The sequence below is a fragment of the Pelmatolapia mariae genome, linkage group LG5 (assembly GCF_036321145.2).
Source record: "Pelmatolapia mariae isolate MD_Pm_ZW linkage group LG5, Pm_UMD_F_2, whole genome shotgun sequence".
Taxonomy (NCBI): domain Eukaryota; kingdom Metazoa; phylum Chordata; class Actinopteri; order Cichliformes; family Cichlidae; genus Pelmatolapia; species Pelmatolapia mariae.
In genome coordinates this window covers 25919273-25947159 of record NC_086231.1, presented here as the reverse complement: position 1 = coordinate 25947159, position 27887 = coordinate 25919273, and the positions used below count along the sequence as shown (strand labels likewise).

The window sequence follows — 27887 nt, the reverse complement described above, 5'->3', positions numbered from 1 at the left end:
AAGCTGTAAATCCACCCATCCATCTTCTTCCACTTATCCAATTCAGGGTCTTTGGGGAGAGGGCTGGAGCCTATCCCAGCTGTCATAGGGCAAGAGGCAGGGTATGCCCTGGACAGATTGCCAGTCTGTTCCAGGGCTTATACAGAGAGACAGACAACAATTCACGCTTATATTCACACCTATGGGCAATTTAGAAGCATCAGTTTCACTAACTCCACTAACTGCATGTCTCTGGGCTGTGGGAGAGAACCCATCCACATGCTGACTTTCCCTGTCTGTTGTGTGGCATTGTGCAGATTTCGTCAGCGCCTTTAGCGCCTTTAGCTAAGTGACGCTTCAGGCCTGAGGACCCTTTTAAAGCCCTGTAAAGTTGTGGGAACTGCAAAAGACTCCCTGCATATATTCTTTTGATTCATCGCTGACTTTCAGCGAGCGTTTGGATTCACGTCACAGTCGAGCCATTAGCAGCTAACCTCACACATTACTTAGTACTCACTATGCTTCAGACTTGCACTTGCCTTGGGGAGCTTTGCATGGCGTGACTGTATATGTCTGTGGTGGGCTGAAGGTTGGCAGCTCTTGTACTTAACACCCACTCCTCTCCTTTACTGTGTATCTCTACAGACACACACAGCTATTTTTATTTTTGTGTGTGTGCACCCTAAGTTAAGAACCTTGACAGTAATCCATCTCACAGCGTCCCCAGCCAGTTCCAGCTGTCACCTTTGCCTCGCCAGCAGCCACTGAACCACTCACTGGATTTAGGGGCCCTATAGATACCACTGCCACTCATTGTGCCCCGGTTCCACCATGCACTTGATGCAACGCACATTGACAGACACCAAAAGGCTCCTCAGTTAAAATAGAATTTCAATTTCACCGGGTTTTAGTGCGTGATAAAACACAGTGCCCTCTTCAGTTGTAGCTAAAAGAGATTAAAAAGGAAAGTAGAGTTGAGGGGGGCAAATATAGATCATGGCTTTATTAACTATGGCAATAGAATTCTGCATGCAAGAAGAGAGGTGGGTGGGTGAAGAAACGAGCATCTTGTGCTTTGCAAGGAATTTATCATAATGTACGCACGGCAAGATCATTTGCCTCTTGACAGGATCATTACGAGATTCAGTGCTCCCACGACCATTACGCAATTTCAGCGTTCTTCCTCGGATGGAATTTTAATTGAATTAGCCCGGATGGTTACACATGGTGTGAACGATAACATTTTTTGTCTATCTGAGCTCATTGAATGCGCTGGCGGGCGGGGGGAGTGCTAACGGGTCAGGGCAAGCCAAGAAAAAAAAAGAAGGGACAAGGTACTTTGGTGTCTTCTCCTATGCTTCTCTTTTCAGTTGCAAAATAGATGCTGTGAAAATCACTGGTCTGGCCGCTCTGAGCTGCCTGATGATCTGCTGTTGTTATACACTCAAAGCCACTCTTCCACGCAAGTGGCCATGTAAGCTGAGGGCAATGCAAGCATGATGTATGGTTAGAAGGTAAATGTGTTAGTATTAGCCCCTCCAGAGAATAAAACCCCCACCAGCAGCTCAAGTACAGTCCCGTAAGAATGATTAATGATGCCGGTCATGTTATGAAAGGCAGGGAGATGGAGAAGGGAAGGTATTGTGCTGACAAGAAGGTTCCTCTTTAATGTGAACATTTTGATCCTCAGTTCTTTGATAGTAAATGACACAGCCTATTAAGGCGCTGGAATTAATATGAAGGCTGAGCATCAATTGAAAAAATGTCTACCATGGTGCTACCCAAGGTATAACAATTTTCAAGCCACATAAGAGCTTCTGCATTTTGCACTCGTAAAATTTAATAAAAGATCTTCAATACCCACCCAAGCTTAAACTTTTTTAAAACTAGACTCTCTTTTTTGGCCTGGTTTAACACAATATAGTATTAAAGAGACCAGATTATCCTCACAAACTGTGTTAAACACATTGCAAATTGAAAAACGCTGTAAAAGCACAGAAGACACAAAGGAAGTCGAATAAAACACAACAAAAATAGAAGAAATGTAATTAAAATTGAGTAAACAATGGAAACAGAAAAAAAATCCGAAAAGCTTCGAAAAGCCTCAAAACACAATAAAAAAAGTGTTTTTGAGGAGACAATAAAGAGACGGAACAGCTGCAGAATGACAAGCTAACAGTAAACAGCTAATATCAAACATGTATCTACAGTATGACGTAATTAATGTGAGAGTTTGCCAACTCTAGTAGTTCTGGTTTAGGTTATTGTCTCCCAAAAATGCTTAAAAACTAAACAGTTGTTTTATTATTTTGTGTCTTGAGTGCTTTTGCACCACGTTTTTGTTTGACGATCTTAAGTTGCAGGACATTTGATCTCTCAGGGCCACCGTAGATTACTCCTGATGACATGAAATACATTCCTAAAATGATTCAGTACCACCAACAACTGTAATGATCCGCAAAAGAAACACTGATCACTGTTAAAGGAGCCCCTTTTGCAAGCCCCAAAATGGAATGTAACTTAACAGCGGCATCACTCTAACCAAGTCAACATAAGCTTCCTTTTTTAAGGTACAAAAAGTTTTACACAAGTCAACAAATAGATCAGTAAGTTGCAGAAATCATGTGTCTTGGAGCTTCAATGAAACAATGCTTGAGATAATCCAGAAGAGAAGTCCTGAAGTTTTCCAACTCAAGTAGTTCTGATGATGTGCAGAAGTTTACAAGATATAATTTTTAAACATGTGCAGGTGAATACTTACTGTAACATTACTGTGCTGCTTTCTGGTGCAGCTAGTGTGGCTCCATAGTGTGGTGAGGTTCCACATTCGGCTAATAAGTGAAAGATCCTGTTTGATCCTGGAGGAGACAGAAAATCCCTTTGGGGTTCATCAGAAAGGGCAGCTGGTGCAAAATTCTGCCAAATCAAACTACTTACTGATGTAACCGTGTGATGCTTTCGTTGGTGTGACCAGGGGCGGATCTAGAAGGGTGGCATGGGGTGGCAAGGGCCACCCTAAAATGATCCTTGTCACCCCAAGTGCCACCCTAGTTTTGCATATGACAGTGTTGTTTATTAAAATAAGATAGCATTAACACTTTGAGCGTAGTCAACAGTGAATATAAATGCTAAAACTGAAAATATTGCATAGTGTTACACCTGCCCCCCCCCCCCCACCATTAACAAATGGTTCAGCCCATAGCACGGACCGGCTTTTTTCTTGTTTTCAGTAGCTTAAAACTGTTTTAACGCTCTAAGGAAAGCACGAAAACAGTAAAGAAACAAAACAAAGTCACCGCTTTACTATCGCTGGAAAAATGTACCATGTCGACCAATTAAAAATAAATGTCAACACGTGGGATTTGGTTGTTTAGGAAGAGGGGAAAGTTTTGGGAGTGATGGTAACGCCAGCGAGACAGAGCGAGCGAGTGTGAAAGAGACAGTTTTTAGATATAGGAGATTTATGATGTTTAGTGTGGAGTGTATAGTTAGTGTGTTGTCTTGTGTAGTCGTTGTTTTGTTTTGTGTCAGTGAGGGCACTAATGAATGTCACAAAGGCACATTTGTAAACACTGTCACTAAGTAGAAAACCAGCGGAGTGATACACCTCCTGTTGTCAGGCCTGCAGGTTTATCCCTGTGCTGTTCTCCTCTGTCTTTTGGTGGAAAAAACTTTTTTTTTTTCTTTTTTTTAAACTGGCACACATAATTTGTGGGGCATCTTATTGCGACACCTGATTGTTCTCTCATTTTAGTTTTAGTAATATTTTGAAATGGTTGTACAAAATGAAAAAAAATGTCAGGTGTATTGGCTGCATTTTTAGATAAATAGTTGTATATGTTTACAAAATGTACAATTTATATTTGCATTTCAAGTTATAAAAATTTACTAAAACGTGTATTTATTTAAACGTGTATACTTACTGCATTTGAATCATTATATCTATCAAAAGATTGTTTAAAGTTGTGAGGGTGACTCAATCGTCCATCGTGGGGGGGTCCAGCATAAATGTAAACATTTGAGTAGTGGATTTTGGGGATCTCAAATTATGTGTACAGCAGACTGTGTCAGTGATTAATGCAAAGGCATGTATCAACAAAGCTGCTCAACAACAACATTTTCATCTCTAAACACGGCTGAAGACAAAATAAAAAAAATAAAAAATCCAAGCCACAAATTATTTAGCAAAAAATGTTTAATCTCTCCTTGATGCGTGTTTATTTACAAGTAGTAAATCTGCAAAATAGGAAATAACAGAATATTTACACAATGAATGTTAACCTGCAAACTTGTGACAGTCGCTTCAAGTCTGAAACTCTAAAAATGTATCAGTTATTGTAGTATTAAAATTCTTTAGCCACTATATCTGAAATTCCTTTGCTTTGCGTTTCCGTGGGTTCTATGTAACTTCCATTTTGAAGGAGAAAAAAAAAAAAAGAAATAATGAATTTCCAAGAATCAGAAGCGAGCAGGAAAAACAACACAGAATGATGCCAGGACTTCATTTGATTCAGCAATGGTTTGAAAAGGCAAAAATGTGATGAAGCTGAGAATTAAACATGACTGAGCTGAGTCTACTCACTCTGAAGGGTGACAACAGCAGCAAACCCAGCAATTCAATCTACAGCCTACACTCTTAGGCCACCGAGTAACAATAAACACAAGTCAGCTGTTGTAGTAAACAGTGAAAAATGAATTAGTAGAGAAGGGCAGCTGGAAAAAAAAATACATGTGGACTTGAGAAGAAGGTCAATTTAAAAGGCAAGTAGCCATGCAAATGATAAACAAGCACGACTCCCCCAGCAGTCGTTTAATCAACAGAGCTACGAGTGGAATAGGACACAAATGGAGCATGAACCTGAGAATGGATTGAGAATGTCTAAGTGTCTTTGAAAAGCCTGACAGATCACCAGCTGGACACCACAGCCTCAGTTGGTTTTTGTCCGTGTGATGAGGGAGTGAGTGAATTTGTCCCTACTGCACTCATACAGACCATCCAGAGGTCTGCTGTTAACAGCACCACTGAGTCTCAGCAGTCATTCATTTCCATGCCACGTGATCTATACAGAAAGAGCACCAAAATGTATGAATGCAGTAAAAAGTCAGAAGGGGGAAAAAAACCAAAAAAAACCCCAAAATATGATTACTTTTTTTTGTTTTTCATAATAGACTAAGAACATTTTAGTGAAGGTTTTCATTTCTATTAGAAATAATGTAACATGTGTAACCAACATGATGACATGAAAAGGAGAATTTTCTATCCAAGCATGGCCAGAGTGGTCCCTTTAAGACTGGCAGGTACATAGTGAGCTATCAAGTCCCAGCGAGTACTGGGATGAAGCAGGCTCGTAAGCATACAGCTGTAGGAGTCATGTTGCATCTCAGACATGTACAGTAAACAAAAGAGGATTGGACAGCATTTATGATCAGCATAAAATGACAGCCCTAATGTTCGATAGAAAAACAAGGTACAAGAGTTAAAGCAGCAAGTCACATTTCCATCACGACAACACAGACGCTCATCTGATTCAACAATTTCATTTTGATCCTTGAGATCAGGAAAATAAACCTTGAGTTCGGTCAAGTACTTCAACTTCAGGCAAACTGAAGAGACTTTTGTCTTCTGCGTACCATAAAATGTACAATTTACACATAACAAATGAAAGTAAAAACAAAACCAAAAAAAACAACCTGATTACAAAAAAATGGCAAACAGCTTTTGTTCATCATGAAAAAGTATACAATTTACAAATGAAGCAACAACAACAACAACAACAAAAAAAACCCAATATACAGACCACAGTTTGGTTTTCGGCAAGCAGAAATAAACCCCTCTTATTTCTCACCATAAAGTCAAAAACCGTGACTTCAAGACTTCAAAAAAAACAGAAACAAAGAAATCCTCTTATGAGAGCGGTAATATAAAAAGCTTAAGCCACACATGGCAGTAGGCTAGTTTTGAAACAAGAGCTGCAGGCTAAGATGAGGATTACTCAGCCTCGTGTAGCTAATGAACCAAAGTGTCTCACCTCTGTACACTTCTATACCCTCCTCGTGGACAGAAAGCTTAAACCCATGTCTCAAACATATATGTTCTCGAGGTGGAGAAATAACATTAAGTCTTTTCTTTGCACCTCTGTTGTGGGAACTGAAAAAAGGGGGGAAAGTGGCTTGAGGCTGGAAACGGCTTTTCTGACTTTGTTTCTCCACAGTGAAGTTCTACTTGACCTCACTGTGGTTCCTGAATGAACAGAGTCTGTAAATAATAAAGACTTTGCTCCTGCAGAACTGTCAGAAAATGACCCTTTCAGGGATGGCTAACACAAAAGCATGACCTCTGGAAAGTTAGACAGGGTAGTATCAGAGCAAAGAGGAATATTTAAGGTAGTGCAATGTAGCTACTTCATTGTTCCGTCACTAAACTACGAGCCACTAAACTGTCACCTCTTGACCTTTGAATTAAAGAAACAGACACCAACGTGGCCATGATAAAGCAACCATCCTGTAGGTATATATTTGGCTTTGTGAAACCAACAGATTGCACTGATTGAATAAGAAACAACAGCAACTTCATGTTATCACCGTGACACCATGAACTCTACCTGGAAGATGTGGAGACGGGCGACTTTGTGTGTCTTCTTTGTCACTTTCAACAAGGATCCTATGATGGGTTGTTATTCAAAAACTTCTTTTCAGTCACTAGGCATGTTCATATTTAAAATCATATGGTAGCACATTCCATCTAACAAAATGTCTTTGCACTAAACAACATTCAAAGAAAACATGGCACAGTACGACTTTTTTGTTTCTTTTTTCTTTGTTTTTTTGTCCACTTTTTTTTGTACTCGTAATATCAAATCGTGTTTTGTCTTATTTTTATTGTATTTGTTGGATTGAAAAGAAAAAAGAAAAGAAAAAAAGTTTACTCCCTAATCTTTCTTTAAAAACGTAGCTGTATTTATATATAATATCTATATAGTCTTGCTTTGTAACGTTTCTGTAAATTGTGCAAATTCAGCAGTAATACAAGTGGCGAGAGATCAGAGAGTGGGCAGTTGATTACATTTCTACAAAAAAGAAAAAAAAATTCTAACTGTGACATCTGGAGTCACATGACCTAGAGAGATCCTCTCTCCATTGGCTCATCACAGATTGGTCCGTTCCGCTAATGATGCCGTATATGGAGTTCTTTCCAGGCTTCCGTTGTTTCTTTCCTGACCATCGCGTCATCACAACAAAACTCCTGAAATCAAAATCAAGCAAACCACAAACACCGACATCCACAATAATCAAATGCTGTCGAGTTGACATGTTCTCCATGTATGCATGTGTGAAAAAACGTCCCGTGTCCTAGCCTCTCACACAGACACACTGTATGGAGCTGCAGACAAACACACACACATACACATGTAAGCGTACACAGGCCCCGCCCATCTCTGCCGAATCCCCCCATTTTGCAGTATACTGCCTCGGTCCTTTTGCAGTTTCGTCTGTCGTATTTGTTTGGGGGTTGGAGTTTTGTTTGTTGTCTGGGTGAGAGGAACGTGGGAGAGAGACAGATGGAGAGGAGGAGTGAGGAGGAGCAGGAGGTGCTCGATGGTCCTCAGCTGGTCAGCGCCATTGTGTCGATGACCTGCTCCAGTTTGCTCCTCAGTCTCTGTCTCCTTGCCTGCTCGTCTCGCTCCAAAGCTGACAAGATCTGGGGGGGAAAGGGGTTAGAGGTCAGCAAATGCTGCAAAAAACTTACAGCTCCTGCTTTCAAAGCACAAAGATGTTATTCCTACATAAGGATGAATAAGGACTCCCACATGGCTGGGTCATAAAGCATGCAAAAGTTGGTTTAATTTATTCAGTTAGCCCAACTAAATCGCCTCTTAAATGTCAATAAGACTGAAGTTAAGTCTTTGCATACAGACAAAAGTAACAGCTTGTATTTAGTATGTATCTTAGTACAGCTTTGTTTCCTTCTCTTAGGTAGTACTAAGACTTAAATCTCACCTCGTCCTTGTACTTGATGATGTAGGAGTAAATCTCATGTAGGGCTGACATGCTGTTGAACTGGTTAGCATGCAGGCGTGACTGCTCTGCGAGGTAGGCACTCATGTCCTGATCGCTGATAGCCGGCATCCTGGCAATGTCAGAGTAGTACCTGGACGAAAACAGTTGAATATTTGTATGAAATATAACAAAACACACAAATGTAACATTCACTTCTAATCCGCCATGCTTACATACCTTTCTACCCAGTTTTTATAGTTGGGGATGTCTTTAGCATAAAGCAGCTTGTTTGAAGGTGAGTCCTTCCCTAGTTTATGCTCTGAGGTTGAACATGAATCCATGAAGGTCTGAGCCACCACAGACAAGCAGGCATCTGTAATACTGTTCTTGTGGATGTCAAATACAAACTGTGGGTTCTTGATCACGTTCACCCAGAACCTCAGTGGAAGACTGGAAGCAGTAAGAAAAAAGGATGAGCTGCAGAGCTACAGGGACTGGTCTATTAATGTGCAGAGATACCACACCAGTGCATTAAGCTGCATACACACTGAACAAACAGTCTCGAGTGATTAGATACTAGAACTGGCAGGGAAAAATACAAGTGTGGTGCATTCTGCTGCACTAACAATGTAAAAGTGTTCCATATTTGTTGGCTTACTGTCCAATATTGTTCCTACTGAGCAACACCAATGCCAACAAAACACAAACCAGCAATCAAATATTGCCAGTTATGCCCTTTCACAGCTTGCACACACGCGCAAACTCACCAGTTGCTCTTCCAAGTGTGCCGTACATCAGGGTCTGATATGGAGTGTTTGTCTGCCTGCTCGTCCAGGAAGTCAAACATGTACTTGATGGCGAGAGGCAGAGCGCTGCCTCGGTGCGCTGTGCTGAAGATGGTCTCAAACAGGTCATCCACGAATTTCTGGAGCGTACCCTGAGCACAGGAATCAATACTGGATTAGAAGTTTTACTACACTAGTTGATTCCTGCTCTTTGGGGCTTTTACGCAAACAGCAGCATTTGGGCACTAAATGTAAAAATTGGTAAAACAAATTTTAGAAATGTGGAAAACTATGTGCCAGTTTGTTTGTGTACATAAGATTTTTTCTCCAAAGATGGACATATAGATATAGAGATAAGTGTTCTGTCCCCGTTACACTTAATGTTTCAACAGTCCAGTTACACAACTGCCTTTGCTTGCACATCCTTCTTTGCTGTCGTGGCTGCAGGCGATGGCTGTCAGTAGCAGGTACTTGGGATGACTCTGCTTTGCTGTCAGTACTTCAACTTTGGGAGAATTTTTGATGATGTTGAGCACTTAGTGTTCTTTACAGTATTTAGGATCGGGCCCAATGAGAGTTCAGCCTAAGGCTGTTCTGCAGTGTTTTACCACATCACACAACTCTGGGGAATTCAGAATCCTAACAAAGTTCTCTGAAGTTGAAATGATTAGATATTTCCCATAAGTGTTCAGCACGTTTGTCCCCGTTTTCAAGCATCCAGGCCACCTTTTACAAAACCTTTTTTGAAGCAGCCACAAGATGAATTTGCAGTTTTGTATTCGTTCACACATTAACAAATCAGCTTCCTAAACACACACACAGCTGTGGGGGCTGTAATAAATAAGAACAAACTGCAATGCTTTCGGTCCCCCCCCCCCTTTGTCCTCCTCTGGCTTGTATGTTAATCACTTCCCAGTTGAGGCAGCATTGATGCAGCTAACCTTGCAGTTTCATAGCTGGGAGCTCATGGGAGCTCTGCAAATGAGAGCAAGAACCTGACATGGTTTTAGCGTATGGACAAATGACATTTTATAATTAACGCAAAGAGGTATGTTTATATTCAGTGGTATATGAGCAGAAACCAACAGAAGGCCACTTTTTATGTGTGTGTTTAAGATGTGCCAGAATTCACACATTAAAGTCGTCCATTTCTCACATTTAACGAGTTTAATAAAAAATGCTAATTTGGATTTTCATACATCTTAATAAAACCCTTTTTTATCCACCCCCTTGTTTCTCTGGCCCGAACAGCAAATGCTGACACTTAACTAGACTAAAACATTTGTGTTGAAGGCAACATTTTATCATATTATATTGTCAAGTTAATCATTGGAATCCATTATTCAGAGAAGAGAACCACTCTTACTTTTGAGGAAATGTGAAACCAAATGGGCGCATTTTGAATAAGAGCTTTCCTCTTAATGACTTTAGGTTTTTTCCCCTAGTGCTTAAGTGCAGTTTGTAACAATTAATGCAAAAATAAAACAAAGGTGTTTCTTGAAGGTAATTAGCACTGCAAAATTAATCCTTAAATAATGTTTTTTATCATCACTTATTTTAGTGGAAGTATGAATTTGGGCAAAAGCTTTTACTTTATAGGAAACGTGTGCATTAGACTGTACACAAATATATATGGCTGCAAGGCCTTCACAGCCATTTCTTAGCTGTTCTTTTATAGCTCTGAAAAGCTGTTGATGCTTTAGCAGCTTCAGCAGTTAAAGAAAATAAAATAGTTTCTGTTTCACAACCTAATCTAACAGAGATGGAGGCTCAGTCACACGCTGCTCCGTAGTGGTTAACAACTAACTCGGGGAAGAAATAAAAATCGACTGCCGTTTGTTTTTGCACAGTATCAACACAAACACTTGACCTAACTCCAGCCTTTAAACCAACCTCTCTGATCATCATCTGAGGACACATGCTGCATAAAAACCTAAGCAGTTTCCACAGTGTGGTCTGGAGGACATGGAGGAATTAGGTGAATAATGATTGTGGGGTACTGGCCTGGGCCTAAAAGCCCCGAGGCCACCAACAGAGGGCCCAGTAACACCAACCAAACAACTCAATAGTCAAAGGTCAACCTCCTAATTAAGACTCTGCATATGTGTGTCTTTGTGGAAAAGGTTACGAAAAATGTTAATGAGCTTAGAGACCACCACCAAACAAAGGTCAACAGGGGCTGCTGGTGGAAATGGGCTACATGACAGGGATGTGGTGGAGTCGGGCTTCTGGCTGAGGCTGTGTGTGTGCGTGCATGTGAAAGAATACGCAGCCTCTTTTTACCTTTGTGGCCAACAGTCTGGTCAGGTAGATCTCAGACACCATCTTGCTCCCTCTGTCTCCCTCCCTCTGATCTGAGTGGTCGTGGTTCTTCACCAGATGCCATAGCTTGGTGCCGCTCTCGAGGTCAGGGGTGATCATGGGTGTTCGGGAACGCAAGCTGTCTGGACTACTGGCTGTCCTGAGCATGCTCTCTGCACAGAGATAAAGGAGGACGTGTCAGAGAAATAAGTCAAAGAGCCAAAAACCTTCATGCTGCTCTGTGCGTTAAATGCTATAAATTATGACTCATGCTGTCTTAATCACCATTTCAAGGAGAAACATTTATATAAGAAGAAAAAAACAACAATGAGACACAAATGAAATATCTGGCATAGCTGAAGACGGCAAAATCTGACTGTGAAGTTAAAAGCACTATTGAAATGTGACAGCTTTTTCTACTTCCATGTCACTCTTTCATTGCAAAATAAATTTGTCTGTCACTCTCTCACCTGCCCCCTCTCTCCTTTTGTCGGACATTGATGTCATATCTGTGACACAGAGTATTACGCTTCCACTTTGAATGCTTGTCAGCTGCGTGACAAAGCAGCAAAGGACTGAGGGGTTTGAAATTGTCAGGACAGAATGTGAACCAGGTAAGCTCAGAGCAAATATGATGGGGGTGTTAGTGAGTATTATGTGTATGCCACAGTGGCAGGGCTCTGGAGTAGAGTTACTCTGTACAGTTATAGAGGTAGAAGAGAGGGGGGGACGGGGGAAAAACGTCATGAGGAACTGAGATCTACTTCACAACATTAAACCTGTTATTAAAAATATGGCATTTTGACAGCGCTGACATTTTGTTAGCTTAAAAATGTATCTAAAATATGCTGTTCTCCATGTGACTCTTTGATTTCACACATGTAAGAAACTTTCAAGATTTCTAATTCCTTTGCAACAACTTCAGCGCACCACCGCTATACTGTGTTTAGCTATGCTGTTGTTTTCCATGTATGCCCCCAAGAAGGCCAAGCATTTGTTTGAACAGATGTTTGAGGTTAAGGGATCATTCAACAGTCTTCTGCACAATCATGTATACAAGGGCAGCTTCAGGTAGCTGTCTGTGACATAAAAGTACTCCTGAGCTGAGGTTTGACACAGTCATGGTGTGGTCATGCTCAGAGGCAGAGCTTAGACGTTTTTTTCCCCCCACAGGCAACTTTACTTAGACGAAGGGAGGCAAACACAAGAACAAGTAGTTTAGTGAGCTAATATAACCAGATGAAAAACAGCTCTATTTTCCTGATCTGCCTCTTTAGGCTGAATGAAGGACATCATTTGTATGTCTGTTAGACTTTCATGTGAACTAATATTACACCTGTAATAATTTATCACATAAGATATGAAGAACATCAGTGGACAGAACTGTGGAGTAAGTGAGTAATAATAAAGTGCTTTTAAGTAAAAGTGCAAAACAGCTAGTAAACTACTATCCACTCCTCTACAGCAGAGAGGAGGAGAACTGACACAAAACTCTTTCAAAGGTTTGGAACTCACTTAAAACACTGTGTGGAGAAATTTACTATATTACTGATAAGGGGCACAAATACTTGATTAGCAATATCATATTTAATGGCTTGAAGGGGCCAAAGTATGTAAATTGAAACCAGTATTTGTGGAACAGTTTGAACCAAGTACCAGGTCATGTAAACAGGTGTGAAAATCACTGAGCTTATTTGCTAATGTAGATGAGACAGATGCCAAATTAACATGTGAAAGGTTCTGAATGATGTTTTTAAAGGTTCTTTCTATGAACAACATCACAATTTTTGCAAATAACTAAATAAATAAATAAAATTAACAAGTCAGAATTTTTATAATTCCACACATACAATACACACACACCTTCTTTCGTACCGTATCTGCTGAGGGATTTGGTGAATGTGGAGGAGTTGGAGATGTTGTAGGCTGAGTTCTGTTTGGGTACCAGGGCAATCACTGAGCCATCTGTCACCTGAAGCAGACCAGCAGCAAGATTATTGTCCAGCCAAAGAAACTTTCACAGTGCTCACGTGGAATTTATTTCTGGATTTTTCATTTTAATAAGTAACCTAAGAATCCATAAATATGCCATCAATAAGAAGCAAAGAGGTTTTTCTCCAGCATAGTTTCAAGGGATTCTGTGCTGTATTAAGAAGCTGGTTACCTGGTAGTGAGCTAGGGTGTTGAGTCTCTTCCAGTCATTGTCGATCTTAGTGGTGACATCTTCATCCTGAAGGATGATACGAGCCATCCTGCCCTGCCGCCATTCTGTCAGACACAAACAGGAGTACTAAGTAAGGTTGTAATGTTTAATAGAAAGGGAATAAGAATCTTTCAAGACAGACATAGCATAGACAGAGTCAGTGCCCCTTTTAGGCACACCAATCAATTCTCATCATAAACTTAAACTTCCAAACAGCAAATCAGGTTTCTATGACTTAATCTACTGTAATTAGATCAAATTCAGAGTGAGTGTAGTGCACAGTTTTAGGGACTTTTAAACACATTACTAGATGGTTTTTTAGGATCAGAATTCCCACTCCTGTCAGAAGTGCCTCCCTTCTGTGTCAGAGAGCTCTTGAAGCAATTCCCTCTTTATCTCCCATAGCAGTGCAGCTGTGTGTTATGACTCTCCGTGTGATTTGATATTTGTATGTTGTTCATTTTTTCCAGCTCCTTACCAAGGTCCATATCTGAGGCCTTCGGTCTCTGGGAATAAGGCGTCCCTTTGTACACAGCATCCAGCAGCTTTTCCTTCACCTGTGTCACTGTGTCACAGTTCAGGCTCTTCACTGTCACCTCTGGAGCATTTTCATTCTCCGGGTTCACACAGTGCAGCGTCTACAAATGCAAAGGGCGGAAGGGAAAGAGCACAGGTTACATTTAGACCAGGGGGTCAGCACAGACTGGAAGTAATAACTATTGATGTGTTAGAGCATGACCCTGTGGTTGTGTTTGACCTGTAAAGAAACACTTCATATGGCACCTCAGAATCAGTGTGAAAGTGCACAGCTAGCTATTTATTCCTATCGATACAGGCATTTTCTGCTTTCTTGATGTTGTAATCACAATGGAAATGAATAATGATTTAGCAGGTTGGATCCTGTTTTGATAAAAGAAGATTTTCCAAAATTACTGGACAAATATCAGCTCTGCATCATTGCGCTGTTTTAGTTGTAAGCATGCATCTGCTTTACGACCTTTTCAGAAACAAATGCGTCTGTGTCCACAAAGTATGTTTTTGAGTACTGACCAAAGTCTTGTAGTCAATTTGCTGTCTGATGAGTTTATCCTCGCTCAAAGAGTAGCGGGCTTCTCCTGTGATTGCATCTATGGGCCCCTTTTCCATTTGCTGCTTCATGGCACAGTACAGCATAAAGAGAGGTTCCCCGGCACATTCCTTCAAAAAGTGAGACACACAGTTGTATTATGAAGTAGGAAGAGACAGGTATCAAGGAAAAGTGACAAAAGGTTATATGAAGAAAAGGAGAGAAAGACATACTGTACAAAGTGAAAACTGAACATTGAACTGTTCAAGAACTTTCCAAGCAAAAAACACAACAGCAAAAAGTGCATAGCTTTTCAGAGCAACTCTTCAATTATATTTCTAATCTTCTTTAAGACAACCACAAGCGAAGCAGTAAAGGACAAGGCCACGGCTTGTGTTGGCTAACAGCACGCTAAAAACAGTACAACACAAAAACCCTTTTTTCGTCCCCTGACACAACCTCCAGCCTCTCCCCTGTGTCTCTTCCTCGGGAAGAAAAAACAGCCTCTATTTGTGTGTGTGAGCAAGGAGGAGAGAAATTATAGAAAGTGTGAGTGTGAGTGAGTGGCAATTGATGGAGAAGTTAATAGAAGGTTAACGACTGAGGGGTGAAAAACGCTGGGAGAAGCACTTTGGTGTGTGAGACGTGTCAAATGGGCAACAAGCACTGGGATGTTGGGTTCCCTGTCTCTCTTTTCTTCACACTTCGTTTCTGTTTCCCCTCTTTTCCATTCACTTGTTCAGCAGGCCTGCAAACTAAGCACTGCCTGTTTGTATGCCTCCTTACAGGTGTCATGTGCCGTCTTTCCTGACTTTTTGTTAATATTTTAACACTGCACAGTGTTGATTTTAACTAATTGGGATATATTTATATTTTATGACCTTCAAATTAGGTGCACTGATGAAAAAGCATTAAATTGTGATTTAATTACTTGCAGCTCAGAGGTCAGAAAGACTGAGAATTACTGGTTTAGATAATCTATCTTAATCATTGCTTGTTTAGAATAACTTAGTGTTGCAATGCTGTGCAAATCTCTGATCTCAGCAAGCAATTTGTCGAGTACACGTTTATCGCTGCAGACAAAACTGATGACGTAAATGTGAAATCAGGATATATATACGTGTGTGTGTGTGTGTGTGTGTGTATTTAAAAATATTCATGTTGTGATAATGTTCACATTAGTGCTTTTTAACCAGTGATTCACATTTTCTGTCTGCAGCTTTGTGCCTTGAGGCAAAGCCGAATACTGCAAGTGCTGCCCTCCGAGCTTCATTGGACATGTTCATGCATCAACGCCAGTCAGTCATCTTGGTGAGCTGTCAGATGAACTCTGTGGGATAATCTAGCACTGCCTGCCTCCTATGGTGAAAACACAGCACACTGGCAGACGTCCTCTCTGTCTAGCAGCATACAAACCAGCTCTGCGCTGCGTCTCAGTCCTTCTGTCTCCTTCAAATGGTGCCAGTGAGGAAAAGCAGCACTGATCCTATACGTTTCTAAAAGCATTGTGTTGTGCATACATTTTGCTGCGCTACAGTGTTTTTGACTTCAGTGTCCTGTTAAATTAATTATAATATATGCCATTTGTTCATTGAATTAATCTAAAGCAATCACATTTTATAATCTGTCTAAAATTCTCTCTAAAGCAGAATAAAGTGACCATGTGATCCCACACAAGCTGGTGCAACAGAGGACAAGTGAAAGCTTAGAATAGGGTAATGGATAAAAGGATTTTTTTCCTATCTCTTGTTCGTTTGGTAGGTAAAAGCTCCATCTCTTTGAACAGGTACTTGACCTTTACCCATCTCTATTTACACCTGGCTGAACTCTGAAATTGTTCCAGGCCTTTCTTTCATGTTACTCCCAAAAACACAGGAGAAAGAAAGGCATTGAACAGCAAAGGTTGGATGAAAGCGAGGCTGGTAATCTTGCTGCTAGCTACAGAAACTCTTTGCTTCAGTACTCTTTTTTCCCCCCCACCCATATTTCCCTACACGCCCTTTAAACCCTCCAAAAACACCTCTGCCCTCTTTTTAACCATTTTCTTTCTACATTCTTCCATTTTGTTTTTTTTAATTGTTTCTCTGTTATTTTCGTCTCCTCTAAAGTTCATAAACACAGCTGCTGAAAAAATCCCTAACAGCTTTTCTGATAACCCACTCCCCTTTTACTGAACCACACTCTCGCCGTCCAGTCTCTAATTTGGAGCCAAGACACACATGCGTGCACAACCAGAACGGACACACTCGCATACACAGATGCTAACTGGGATCCCTGAGGGCTTGGCTGGTTTCTTGTCCACCAGAATGCCTGCCCTGGCGGGGGTTTAAGGCCCCGCTGCTAACTGATTAGCTGCAGCAATGTTTGAAAGCTGAGAATGTGTGTGTGGAAGCAAGAATTTATCACATTTTAAGCTATAGTGAGTCCCTGTGATATGAAATCAGAGAGAGGATTTCAAAAAGACAGACAGAAGAGAAATAAGAGAATGCAATTGTGTAAGATGTGCGGCTTCCTGTTTTGATAAGCCCCAACTGTCTGAAGAGCCATCCAGACAAACAGCCATGCATACACGCACAGACACTTTCCTGGCTCTAAAAGAATCAAGCTTGGGACAAAGAAAGGACAGGTTACTGCGACAGTCTACGGTGATCAAACCAACATGGCCATGTGTCTGAACAGTGCTTCAGACTCTGCAGATTCCTCAATTGGTAGAAAGAGGAATTTACCACATGAAAGGCAGAGGTAAGGAATAGGAATCCTGCTGCCTCTGCCTTATCTAATGCTGCAGCTGTGAATGTGTGCGCGTGTTAGCGAGACGTTTTTCAATTCTCAAACACCAGTGGTGATGCTGTTGCTTCTGAAATTGTGTGTATCTGTGTGTGTGCCATTGGGAAAATTTTACCTTGAGGAACTTGTAAAGCAGGAAGGTGAACCAGTTGGTGAGCATCTTCTCAGCAACCGACTCCGTCCTGGGAGACCGATGAAAGGAATGGGAGAGAGAAAGGAGAGGGTAATGGGTGAGGGTGAACTGGAAATAAAAGACAAAGTAGTATGTGCCACAAGTGGAGTGTAAAGTCTCTGTATGAGGAGGTTTTGGCACCTTGGACCGCCTGGTTATAATCTATGGTCAAAAAAACAAACATTTGAAACACGCTTGCATGTCAAAGACACTACATGACATTATCAGTCTTCATGCAGTTAATCTTCAGACAACCAAAGCCCCTTTAAAAAAAAAAAAGAAAAGAAAAAGATATATATTGATGTAAGAAAGCAAATCCTTCAGTTTCCTACATTGCTCCATCCCCTCTTCACACTACCTCTAGGCAAACACACTAATCTTCATTAAAAATACAGCAATTAGTATAACTCGCCAACTTCTCTCGTTAATCACAAACCTGCCATGTAATGAGGGGAACCTCCGCACGTGCATGTGTCAAGCAAACACGTGAGCAACAAGTGTATGAAATGAAAACCAAGCAATTAAATTACTTATTGTGTCTAATTTATTAAATACCTGAGAGGGACACCAGCACTCTAGGTATGTGGGTGGAAACAGGAGGGCCAAAAAAAAAAAAAAATCTTTCTCTGTGTTACCGCCACACTTTCATGCTTTTCACATTAGAAACACTCTGTTTTCTTTTAGATAGAGGTGGGGTACACCTGTGTTACTAGGTTATCTAACTGGGCCACGTTCCAATACTTATCGCAAATATTAGTCGTTCGGTCATTAGAACGGCGCCATGTGTGAAATGTGAAGACAGCTACATTATGCTGAAAAATTTTCATGCCCAATAAATAGTAAGACAGAAAAGAGGAAACTCTGGAAACTAGGCCAATGTAGTAGTAAAAACCAATAAAGGCCTGTAGCACAAATGAGACACGTACTCCTACGCTTCCTCAAACCTTCCTGTTTGACTGTTGGATTTATTGAATGGATGCAGAGCATTTTTTCTTTTTCATGGCTGTCAGCAAAATAGAGAATGAATGATGAGGCAGTGGAGAACGCAGGTACAGAAAACATAACAAGTGAATAAAGCGGGACAAACCCTGTTTCTGAGCACGTGACGTCCACTGGTAACTTCTAATCTATGTCCCTGAACATCATTTTTGAACACGTCGTATGGGAATAAGCGATGATGCATTTGTGTTTTTGCCAGCTGGACACAGACAATGAATCTCAACACACAGTATACAAAACAACTGCACTCAATGCAAAAGTATAATTTCATCAAAGGAGGTGGAGATCCCCATGGGAGAGGACTTTTACATCTATCTATTGACTAAAAAGACCAAAACAGGGTGAACCATGTGCAACAATTGCAGAGCTTATTAACACCGACTCCCGAGGCAAGTGTAGTTAACAGGGACAGCGTGTTGTGACCATACGCCCCAAGAGGGGATTGGAAAAGACTTCACACAGGCACGCTGGCTGAGAGTCATTTATTTGATTAGATTTTTAATTAAATATCTCTCCGAGGAGTAGGAGAAGAAAAAAAAACGTAACTTTTTTTTATCATTTAATGTCTAATTCCAATTTATTTGGAGACAGGCCATTTCTCTAATTGTGTCTTTCCTTAAATATGTGTATCCTTTTCTGCTCGGGTGTCAGCAGTAGCTCATTTTCCTTCTCTTTTCTCCCTCTGCCTATCTGCTCTGTACTACCCTTCCCTGTTCTTTCTCCCTCTTTACCATCTCTCCTCTATATGTTTTACCCTTCATCAATTTCTCAAGTCTCAAGTCTCCCTCCAGCCACTTGCCCTCTTTTTCTGTCAATCACTATTTCACTGCCTTCTTTTACTTCAGCCACTTTTATCTCGCTACCTTTTCCCTTTTCACATCTCATTTTTGCAATCCCTGTTTCTTACTTTCCCTACCAAATCCTTCTCTCTTTACTCTTCACACCAACTCTTGTAAATCCTCCTCTCCCTCTTTGCATCCCCTGCATCTCTTGTACTTTTTCCCCTCTTCATCTTTCTCTGTGTGTTTGTGAGAAACGAGAGAGCAGTATGTCTGACTGTGGCTCCAGTGGGAGTGTATGTGTGCTCAGGGGTGTAATCCTCTCTGACAGGGACAGGGTTGAGAAATAGAGAGGTGGTAACGTCACACAGGCCTCTAAAAGCTGCAGTCACTGTCCCCTGCCTTCCTCCCTCATAACTTCAGCCGCAAACTGAAAAAATACATCACTCGATACTCTGACAAAGAATATATGTTCATGTTCTCCTCTTCCTTTATTAGTGCTATAACGGGTCTAATTACGTGGATTATTTGAATGTGCAGCAGCACTGACATGACGAAATGAAAAATTAACACTTTTTTTCCTTATTTTTTGTTGAATTTAATATAATTGGTCAGGGTTTTTTTGTTAGGGTGCTTCCTGTCAAGAGCATCCCAACACAGCGAATATAATAAAAAGGAAAAATACCTGAAAACACACACACACAAATGCATTTCCTCAAACCCGAACCTGCAACTAACTGGTGCATGTGTGACATGTTTTTTTCCCCCAAAGCCAGGTTTAAGCCCTTTCCCTCCCCTTCTTATTTCCTGCTTTTTGTACCTCCTGAGTAAGAGCTTTGGGTGGTTCTTGCTTTCCAGGTTTTTGTCAATGAGGTCAGACAGGAGCTGTTTGAGAACACCGGTGGCATACTCCATCTCTCCTTGCAGTGCTGTCATGATGAGGGAGGCCACGTTGCCCCTGTCTCGCATAGAGAAGGACCTCTGTGCTTCCAATGTGCGAATGAAGGTCAACAGAAAGTGCTTTTTGGTGAGTAGCTGGCCAAACAACGTCAGGGCCTTCTCCACATTGGCGGGTACCTGAAGGAGAAGGGGACGGAGGTGATGAAGGGGAAGGAGAATTGGGAGAAGAAGGAGTGTTGAATAAAGAAAAAAGAGGCAGTCAATTGTTGGACAAGGAGAAGATAAAGTGAATGGAGGTGATTCATGGTAGTTTTAAGGAAGCATGCAATTCACAGAGGAGAAGAAGACAACGAAGAAGGAAAGGGAAGGTAGAAGGTTGGTAGAAAAGAGAGTAAAGAAAGATCAAAGATAGCGATATAGAAAAAAAATGAGATAAAGGGACATGAAAAAATTGAAAATATGATGAACTGGTTGTGAGTTATAGCTGTGCAATGGATTCATGAGTATGTTTTAAAACAGGATTTATCAAATGACATGAATAAAGAGCCACATGTGCTCTATTTTCTCTCCATGCATAATCATGTCAATACTCTTATATTTTCCACATGCATGTAGGAAACGGCACATTGCAGCTTTGAAAACCTGCCTACTGTTGAACCAGTTCTCTCTATCCTACAACCCTCACTCTCATCCCTTTTCCCTCTTCTCCTCTCAACGTAACTGGCAGGCCCCCCCTTCTCAGGTAAAGAAAGTGAGGCTTGAAGTGAGAATGTGAGCTTTAGGCAGTAATAAGAAATTGATCTGCCTGCTAGCGCACTATTGTGGCTTGTGATTGCCTGGGCCATCCAAATGAAAATCCAATGTTGCGCTACACTATCCCTTTGGAATACAGTTGATAGCACAAGCAGATAGTGAATTCCTCTAAAGCTTGTCTCTGTAGTCATAACCTTATGTGCATGTCAGTGCACCATGCATGCATTTTCCAGGTAAATGCGTGCGTGATACTGTAATGTACAGGGAAATGACAGTGGTACAGGTGCATCTTGCATTACAGTGTCCACAGCGCTTGAGTTCATGTAAGTAATAGAGTGTTCCCTCTTGAGAAACGAACAATAGTAGAGCGGAGTGTGTTTTATTGAACATGTGAACACTGCTTTTTCAGGAGCCTCAAACAGGCTCAGTACTGTAGAGGCAATCTATCACTTGTGCGGAGTCTTAGTGGAGCTCAGACATTGCCCCTCAAAACAGCCACAACTCGACTGTATTACACAAAACTAGAATTTGTCCTGAGAGTTACTTATACACACATTTTATTTTCATTTGGACTTGAACCCTTCTGTCTGATATCTTGGACTAAGATGCAGTTTTAGATGGTTTGGATTCAGATTGCCTACCTCTAACATGATTTTCAAATCTCACCTACATGAAATCTATGAAACGTTCCCTCATCCTGTATTTGTGTGTGCATGTGTGCAGGGTGCTCTCTACTGACCCGTACCTCCATCTCCTTGAGAACAGGGTGGTCCTCAATCCCAGGAAAGAGGACCCTCATGGCATAGGTACGGTAGTCCAGGAAGGGGATTCCTGCTCCATCCAGCTCCTGAGTGAGCTCATGGATGTCCGTCTGCAATTCTGCAAAGGCTGAGAAAAGAAACGGGAAATGCTTACAAATGTATTTTAAGTTCCAAAAGAGAGACACATTTCTCAAGATGAAATAAAGAGCAGACTGCAATATACAAGACTGTTTAGTTGATTTTGATGGCACATTTGGTTGGAAGTGGTGCTCTGTGCAGTGTTTAGCATTGTCAGCACTTGCACAACACAAAGTGCTCATTTAAACACACTTAATGACTATGACTTGTCACACTTCTTTCTTATATATCCCAAACCAACCACTGCTTAATAGATGTAAAATACATCTGTTCATCTGCAAAAACATTGCAGAAGCATTTTCCTGGAAAACTGAGACCTTTCGATTGGTATTTATAAGTACTGGATGGGGTCGAATGGGAAAAAAACCCTAAAATTAAAGATTTAAAGGTGTTTATTACTATGTTAAATACTTTCAATTTGTATTTTTAAATAGTCAGAAATTGGGGAAAAAACATGCAGAAAAGAGAATCATAGTTTGCAAAATAATCACACTTAAGATCTTGGCTTGTCATGCCATCAATCTGATGTTTGGAAACATTCCTGAGGAGGAACAGAAAAAAGGAACATGGATGATATGAAGAGAAGGTGGAGGTGTCTCACAGCAGCAGTGAAAAGCAGCCTTATGGGATCACTCTGTGCTAAGAGTGCAAAGAAAGAGAGAGGGAGAGGGCTGATAGAGAAAGTATTCTGGAGCTGCTCAGTGGCTGGAGGGGAGTTCAGGATGCAGTTGCACACATGGCAAGCCTGTGAGTACACACACATTACACACCGCCACCTCTCATGCTTGTATTCCCGCAGACACACACACACACACACACACACACACACACGCATACACACACACACAGTTTTTCTGTTGTACCCCACAGCTGAACACATAACCTTGTGCCCAGATGATTTATGTGAACGCACATGTCAATGTTTTCACACTTTTTCCAATCCCACAAAGTGTGTGTTCTGACCCCATTCTGTATACTCCACTGGCTTCACGAGCCACATCTAGAGGGAAAATATGGGATCAAATCCATTCTCTCACACATCACATACAATAGTGTATACAGCTAATGGTTTTGGTGGACTGCCCCAAATCTATTTTATAAACATAAAACTCCCTTGAGAAGAAAATATACAGCTATATGGTTCTATTAGCACAACTCTGTGTGTGTGTGTGTGTGTGTGCCCTATAGCATCATCCAAAATACACTAACACATGGAAACACAACTCAAACAAATAACGAAGCAAAGCCCAGACTAACAGATGGCTTGTGTCACCCTGTCCCTCTCTTCTAATCTCTTTTCTCCCTCCCTTCCTCCTTTCAAAGTGACATCTTAGAGGTCACCTTTCTCCCCCTTATGGTTACCTCCTCTTAACTACATCCTTCCATCTTTCTCTCATTTATCCTTTTAGTTTCCTTCTCCACCTCTCAGCATTATTCTACACAACTCTCTTTGCAAGCCTATAATGTTTTAGTTGGTCTCCTGGCTAAGCCTTTCTTGATAGAAGGACTTTATTTCCATCATTCCTTATTCATCTCAAATAGTCCCTTCTCTCCATGTTGTCCTCTTATTTGTCCACCCAGCTCCGTCTGCCACTACATATTTATCTAGCATCCTCCATCTTCCCATCCAAGCACACACACTCTCCATTTTGAAATTTGTTCTCCGATATTTCTTTTCTCTTAATTTTCCCACCTCTTGCATAATCTTCCTGTCCATTTCTTCTTCTTCTGCCATTTCTTCTGCCTCCCCATAACTTATTGGCCATATTTAACTCCCTCACTCTCCTCCCACTCCAAATCTACCCTCTTGTCTTCCAGACAGTACTGACAGAGAGGGACAGACAGGGTCAGGGCACATGGACTCACTTCTACACACCCCAGCCAATCACAGTATGACCTGCAATGTGAGTTTAGGTCTGTGTGATTGGAAGTAGTTGCAAAAGAGCAGGACGTAAAGATGCGAGCATCAGGTGAGATGAAGGAAATGCACACAAAGGAAAAAAACAAACCACAAAATCATCCTCTGAACAGATGACTGACAGTTAAGACTCAAGGAAACTAATCAGATAATCCCAGGTTGTGGCCACAGTAAATCAATTATCATAAATCAGCATAAATAAAGCTATTGTGTACCAATCTTTTTTTTTCCTTTTTTACATTAAAACCTGGCTCCTACATGGCCCACAATGCAACTTGGCCACATGTATTTTATCCAGATATTCAGGTGTGGCATTAAATCTCCCTTGACACTATAAAAATGCAACTGACCTCTGAATGAAAATTTATATTTTTATATTTAATAAAAGCACAACAAGTCAGTGGAATGAGTAACAACAATAAATTTATGACATACATACTATATTTGACATTCACTAAAGAAATGCAACAAGTGAAGTGATCTCAAATTCAAACGCGTTGCAATGATCAGAGTTATCAGTATTCCCCTTCCCTTTCTCCCCATCTGCTTTTCTCTCTCTCCTGCCAGACAAACCCACAACAGCATCAGCAGATTCTCACTCAATCCATGCCGTCTCCTGCCAAATGAATATATGCTAATGTATTGGTGTGTAAGTTTCTCTCCATCTCTCCCCCCCGGTTCAGCGGTTGCCAAACCACTCCTTCCTTACAATCTCACACTTCTGTGCCCTGTCTCTATCTAACCTCCATCTAGCCCTCCCCCTCTCAGTGTGGATGGTAGCGAGGCCAGCCAGGCAGCTCTCTCATGGGGTGGAGAGCCAACATCTGGTGGCTGGCTCAGATCAAAGTAGTCCTCTGGAAACACACCAATACCCAAGCGCGCGCGCATACACACACATACACACACCGCTGCCACCTAACAGCGGAGGGACAGTTGGCACTGAGAGTGAGTGGGAAATAGAGAGCGGGAGAGAGAAATGGATAGGACTACTGAATGGAAGTTGTTCAGCTTTTTAGGTAAGCTGCAGTGAGTTAGAGATTTGGGGGCATGGGAGTTATTTGTGAAGAAAGATGAGAAAAGTACGTGGGAAGAGAAATAGAAAGAAACAAGGAAATACCAACATAATAAAAGTGGGTTTTCTCGTTTTGAGTGGCTAGCATCACACCCCTGACACACAGGTTTTGTTTGGACTCACCTTCCTTGCACTCAAGGGCCACCCTAGACTCTAGGTTGTCCATCTGCAGCTGTAATCGCTTTAGAGTGCGGTCGGCATCCCGCGACTTCCTCTTATAAGCAATCAAAACCACAATGATAACCAGCAGGAGCAGTCCACCTCCTCCTCCAATACCAATGATGGCAGGCAGGGTGAGAAGGCTGTCTGAGTAGATCTGCAGTGTCCCTGGTGAGTATTCAAAGCCTCCAACACGCACCTACGAAATAGACACATTCAGAGGAGTATACTATTTTGCCTGGAGAGCAGGCGCATGAAAGACAGCACACACATACTCAGAACAAAAGCAGATTGGTTGGAACAGTATGTGAAAGAGCTCCAAGCAGATGCTGCAAACTACTTTTCTTTTTATCAGCTAAGAAATAAATTAGCTGTGTTACAGGTTTGAGGAGCTATGTATGACTCTCGCACTGTGTAACTGTAACAATCACAAATGTATCCCACATGATGATTTTAGTCCTACAATACAATTAAAATGTATTTCAAATTTTATGTTGGCAAATCAAGTTGTGCTAAGTAAAGCCAAGGGCAGGCTAAAATTCCCCAAAACTCTTTACATGTCTGTCATATCTGTGCTTTGGGACAATTTTTTGGAATGAGCAAAAAAACATACAGCTTTACTTTAGTCTCACACACACACACACACACACACACACACACACACACACACACACACACACACTCAACCATATCACATCAAGACAGTTCTTGCTCACAGAAAATGGGAATTTAAAAACCCAACAACATTTGGATAGGTTTCTTTTCCTCTTCTTTATCCTCCTTTTATTTCATCTTTAACTGGCTTAAGTCTATGAAATAGAAAATAGAGGAGGGTAAAAATAGACACAGACCTATCACACCCACTGGGCATTTTTTGGTTTCTATTGAATATCAATACTATTGAAATCTGAAGGAGGATGCCAGCCAAAACCAGACTGATCAAAAGCCTCTAAGACATAAATACAGTTGCAAATGCTGCCAGCGCATAAGAGAAGGGATACGTGTGTTCATCTGCTTGCAGCTATATGAATGGGTAAAGGAAATCTAGAGTAATTGAAGAGATTTAAGTCTGATGGGTGGGGAAGAAAGAATGAGATGAATGAATAAAAAGGCAGGAAGTGGATTGACATTAAAGAAGGGTGATGAATAGGCACAGTGGAAACAGCAGAGGGAACAGGGGCTGCAGCGGAAAATAGGAGAAATGTGAAAGCCAGATGCACCAGCAATGGAATGAATTACAAAAAAAAAAAAAACAACCCTAAATGAAGCAGGTTGATGAAATAACAGGTATTTAACACAGAATCAATATAACTTAGAGAGAGATGATGTTCAGGTTTTGTAAAGCTGTATCCAAACCTGAATGACACAGTGATCTGCTCAGATTGTGATAAATCAGGGGTGGAAGAGAGAGACACAGAAATGTAGATAGACCTTAAGTTTCACTCACAGTGACTTTGTGTTCTCCGGTCAGATTAGGCCATTCGCAGAGCAGCTGGCTCTCAGACAGGGTGAGAATGCAGGGCGTCTCCCCGATCAGCACTGTGTAGTTCAGCTTAGCATTTCCTGGGGCTGCAGGAATTAGGTTACGACCCTGGAAACAGACACACTTAAATTACTTACACACAGTCAAGTCTATCTGTTTATATCAACCACCATAAACTATACAAAAGCAACATAGTTGGAGCCATGACCACGGTAAAACAAACACTTGTCTCTGATTGGCTCCGAGGTATATGTCAACAGTTCATCCACTGCCCGATGTGCAAGGTGCTGTAAAAATGTAGGTAACCATAGCAACAGTACTTCTGATGCTGCCAGATAGTACCTCTCAGAGAAACCAACCAAAATCACGAGTTAAACTGTCTGCAAATATGACTATTACTGTGATTTTTGTGAGGTCCCAACCTGTTTTCCTTTAATCTAACACACTAACACTCGTGGTGTTATTTCATTGATTCAGCTGAGGGCTTACATCACAGCGAGCTGTCGAAAGACTCAAAAAAATGTGTTGGTTGCATTAAAAGTATTGAGTCCAGTAAATAAATCTCTGCTTTGCTTCTGTGCCATCTTCACCTACCCTTCCTCATGCTCTCCATGCTTTCCAAAGTGGGGGAATTAATTGCTGGAAAATTTTGATGGACTTCTAATTTGTCTGCAATTATTTAATAGGATGCCGTTTCTTTGCAGCTTATTTCTGCAGCTTTTTTTTTCTTTTTTTAACCGGGAGCATGGCAAGGCAATCAGAGCATTTCATTATGATGATATTTAAAGTTACAGAGGAGAGACTCATGAGTCTTAATTCTAAAACTCCACCCAGATTGGCTGAGAGAAAAAAGGTTTTAGTTTTCCATGAAATTGCATGATAATTTCCTCCCTCGTTCCTGAAAGCCTTTGAAGTTCAAGGGGAGAGGTGACATGACAAAAGGCAGCATAAGTGGGAGGGGTAAATTCGCTCTGGATTCAAATGTGCGCTGCCTCTATGGCTTAGAGTAAACATGTCTATGAAGTCTCTCTTTAGAAGTTATCGTATAAAATCTGCGCAGGTGGCACAGCAATGCATGGGCCCACTTTATAAACATTATTTCCCTTTGCAACTGATTTTGAAAAGCAACTTAAAAGCAACTCTTTTTTTTTTTAAATGTCTCTAAAACCCAATGGAGACAGCAGGTGGAGAAATCACATCTCTCAAAGCTGACACATGTAAAAGAACGATGTGTTGAAAGAAACGCGAGAAATAGGCAAAAGGGAAGAGCCTATACAGAAATGTCTGGAGCAAATCATCTCAAATGCACATCAGTGTCTTATCAGCTGCACTGGAAGCTGACTGGGAGGCATCTGGTTATATTTTTTCAATATCTATTTGAGAGATTGATTTGTTAACACTGTTGACAATACTCGATATTACTAGCACACTGCTACATGTATCTGCCGTTGCTGTTTTCTTGTATGTCAAGTGAATGCCAGCACTCAACTAACCTTCTTTTATCCTCGAGTCCTGGGATATGGGCACATTAATCCCTCACCTTTAAAGGGTAACCTTTCGTAAAAAGCTTTAATACTAAACAATTGCAAACTCAATTCATAACATATTTCTTCACCCATTCCAGGTAAACTATG

At 41.1% G+C, this 27887-nt stretch overlaps 1 protein-coding gene across 4 annotated transcripts in view; it reads right to left on the bottom strand.

Annotated features, from left to right (window-relative positions):
* Positions 1 to 4185: 4185 nt before the first annotated feature.
* LOC134627962 (plexin-A1-like) overlaps positions 4186 to 27887 on the bottom strand; it is a 178339-nt gene continuing 154637 nt past the window's right edge. The window contains exons 19-32 of one of the 4 annotated variants that reach the window (XM_063474478.1): positions 26218 to 26361; positions 24735 to 24969; positions 21462 to 21610; positions 19890 to 20146; positions 17235 to 17301; positions 14317 to 14463; positions 13745 to 13904; positions 13228 to 13331; positions 12927 to 13035; positions 11046 to 11236; positions 8745 to 8914; positions 8215 to 8427; positions 7978 to 8128; positions 4186 to 7678 (exon numbers count right to left, since the gene is read on the bottom strand). In XM_063474478.1, the coding sequence (XP_063330548.1) occupies positions 7583 to 7678; positions 7978 to 8128; positions 8215 to 8427; positions 8745 to 8914; positions 11046 to 11236; positions 12927 to 13035; positions 13228 to 13331; positions 13745 to 13904; positions 14317 to 14463; positions 17235 to 17301; positions 19890 to 20146; positions 21462 to 21610; positions 24735 to 24969; positions 26218 to 26361 (2193 nt within the window). In that variant the 3' untranslated portion in view covers positions 4186 to 7582. The remainder of the gene's footprint in view (positions 7679 to 7977; positions 8129 to 8214; positions 8428 to 8744; positions 8915 to 11045; positions 11237 to 12926; positions 13036 to 13227; positions 13332 to 13744; positions 13905 to 14316; positions 14464 to 17234; positions 17302 to 19889; positions 20147 to 21461; positions 21611 to 24734; positions 24970 to 26217; positions 26362 to 27887) is intronic. The other 3 variants (XM_063474480.1, XM_063474479.1, XM_063474481.1) reach the window with 3 other exon arrangements.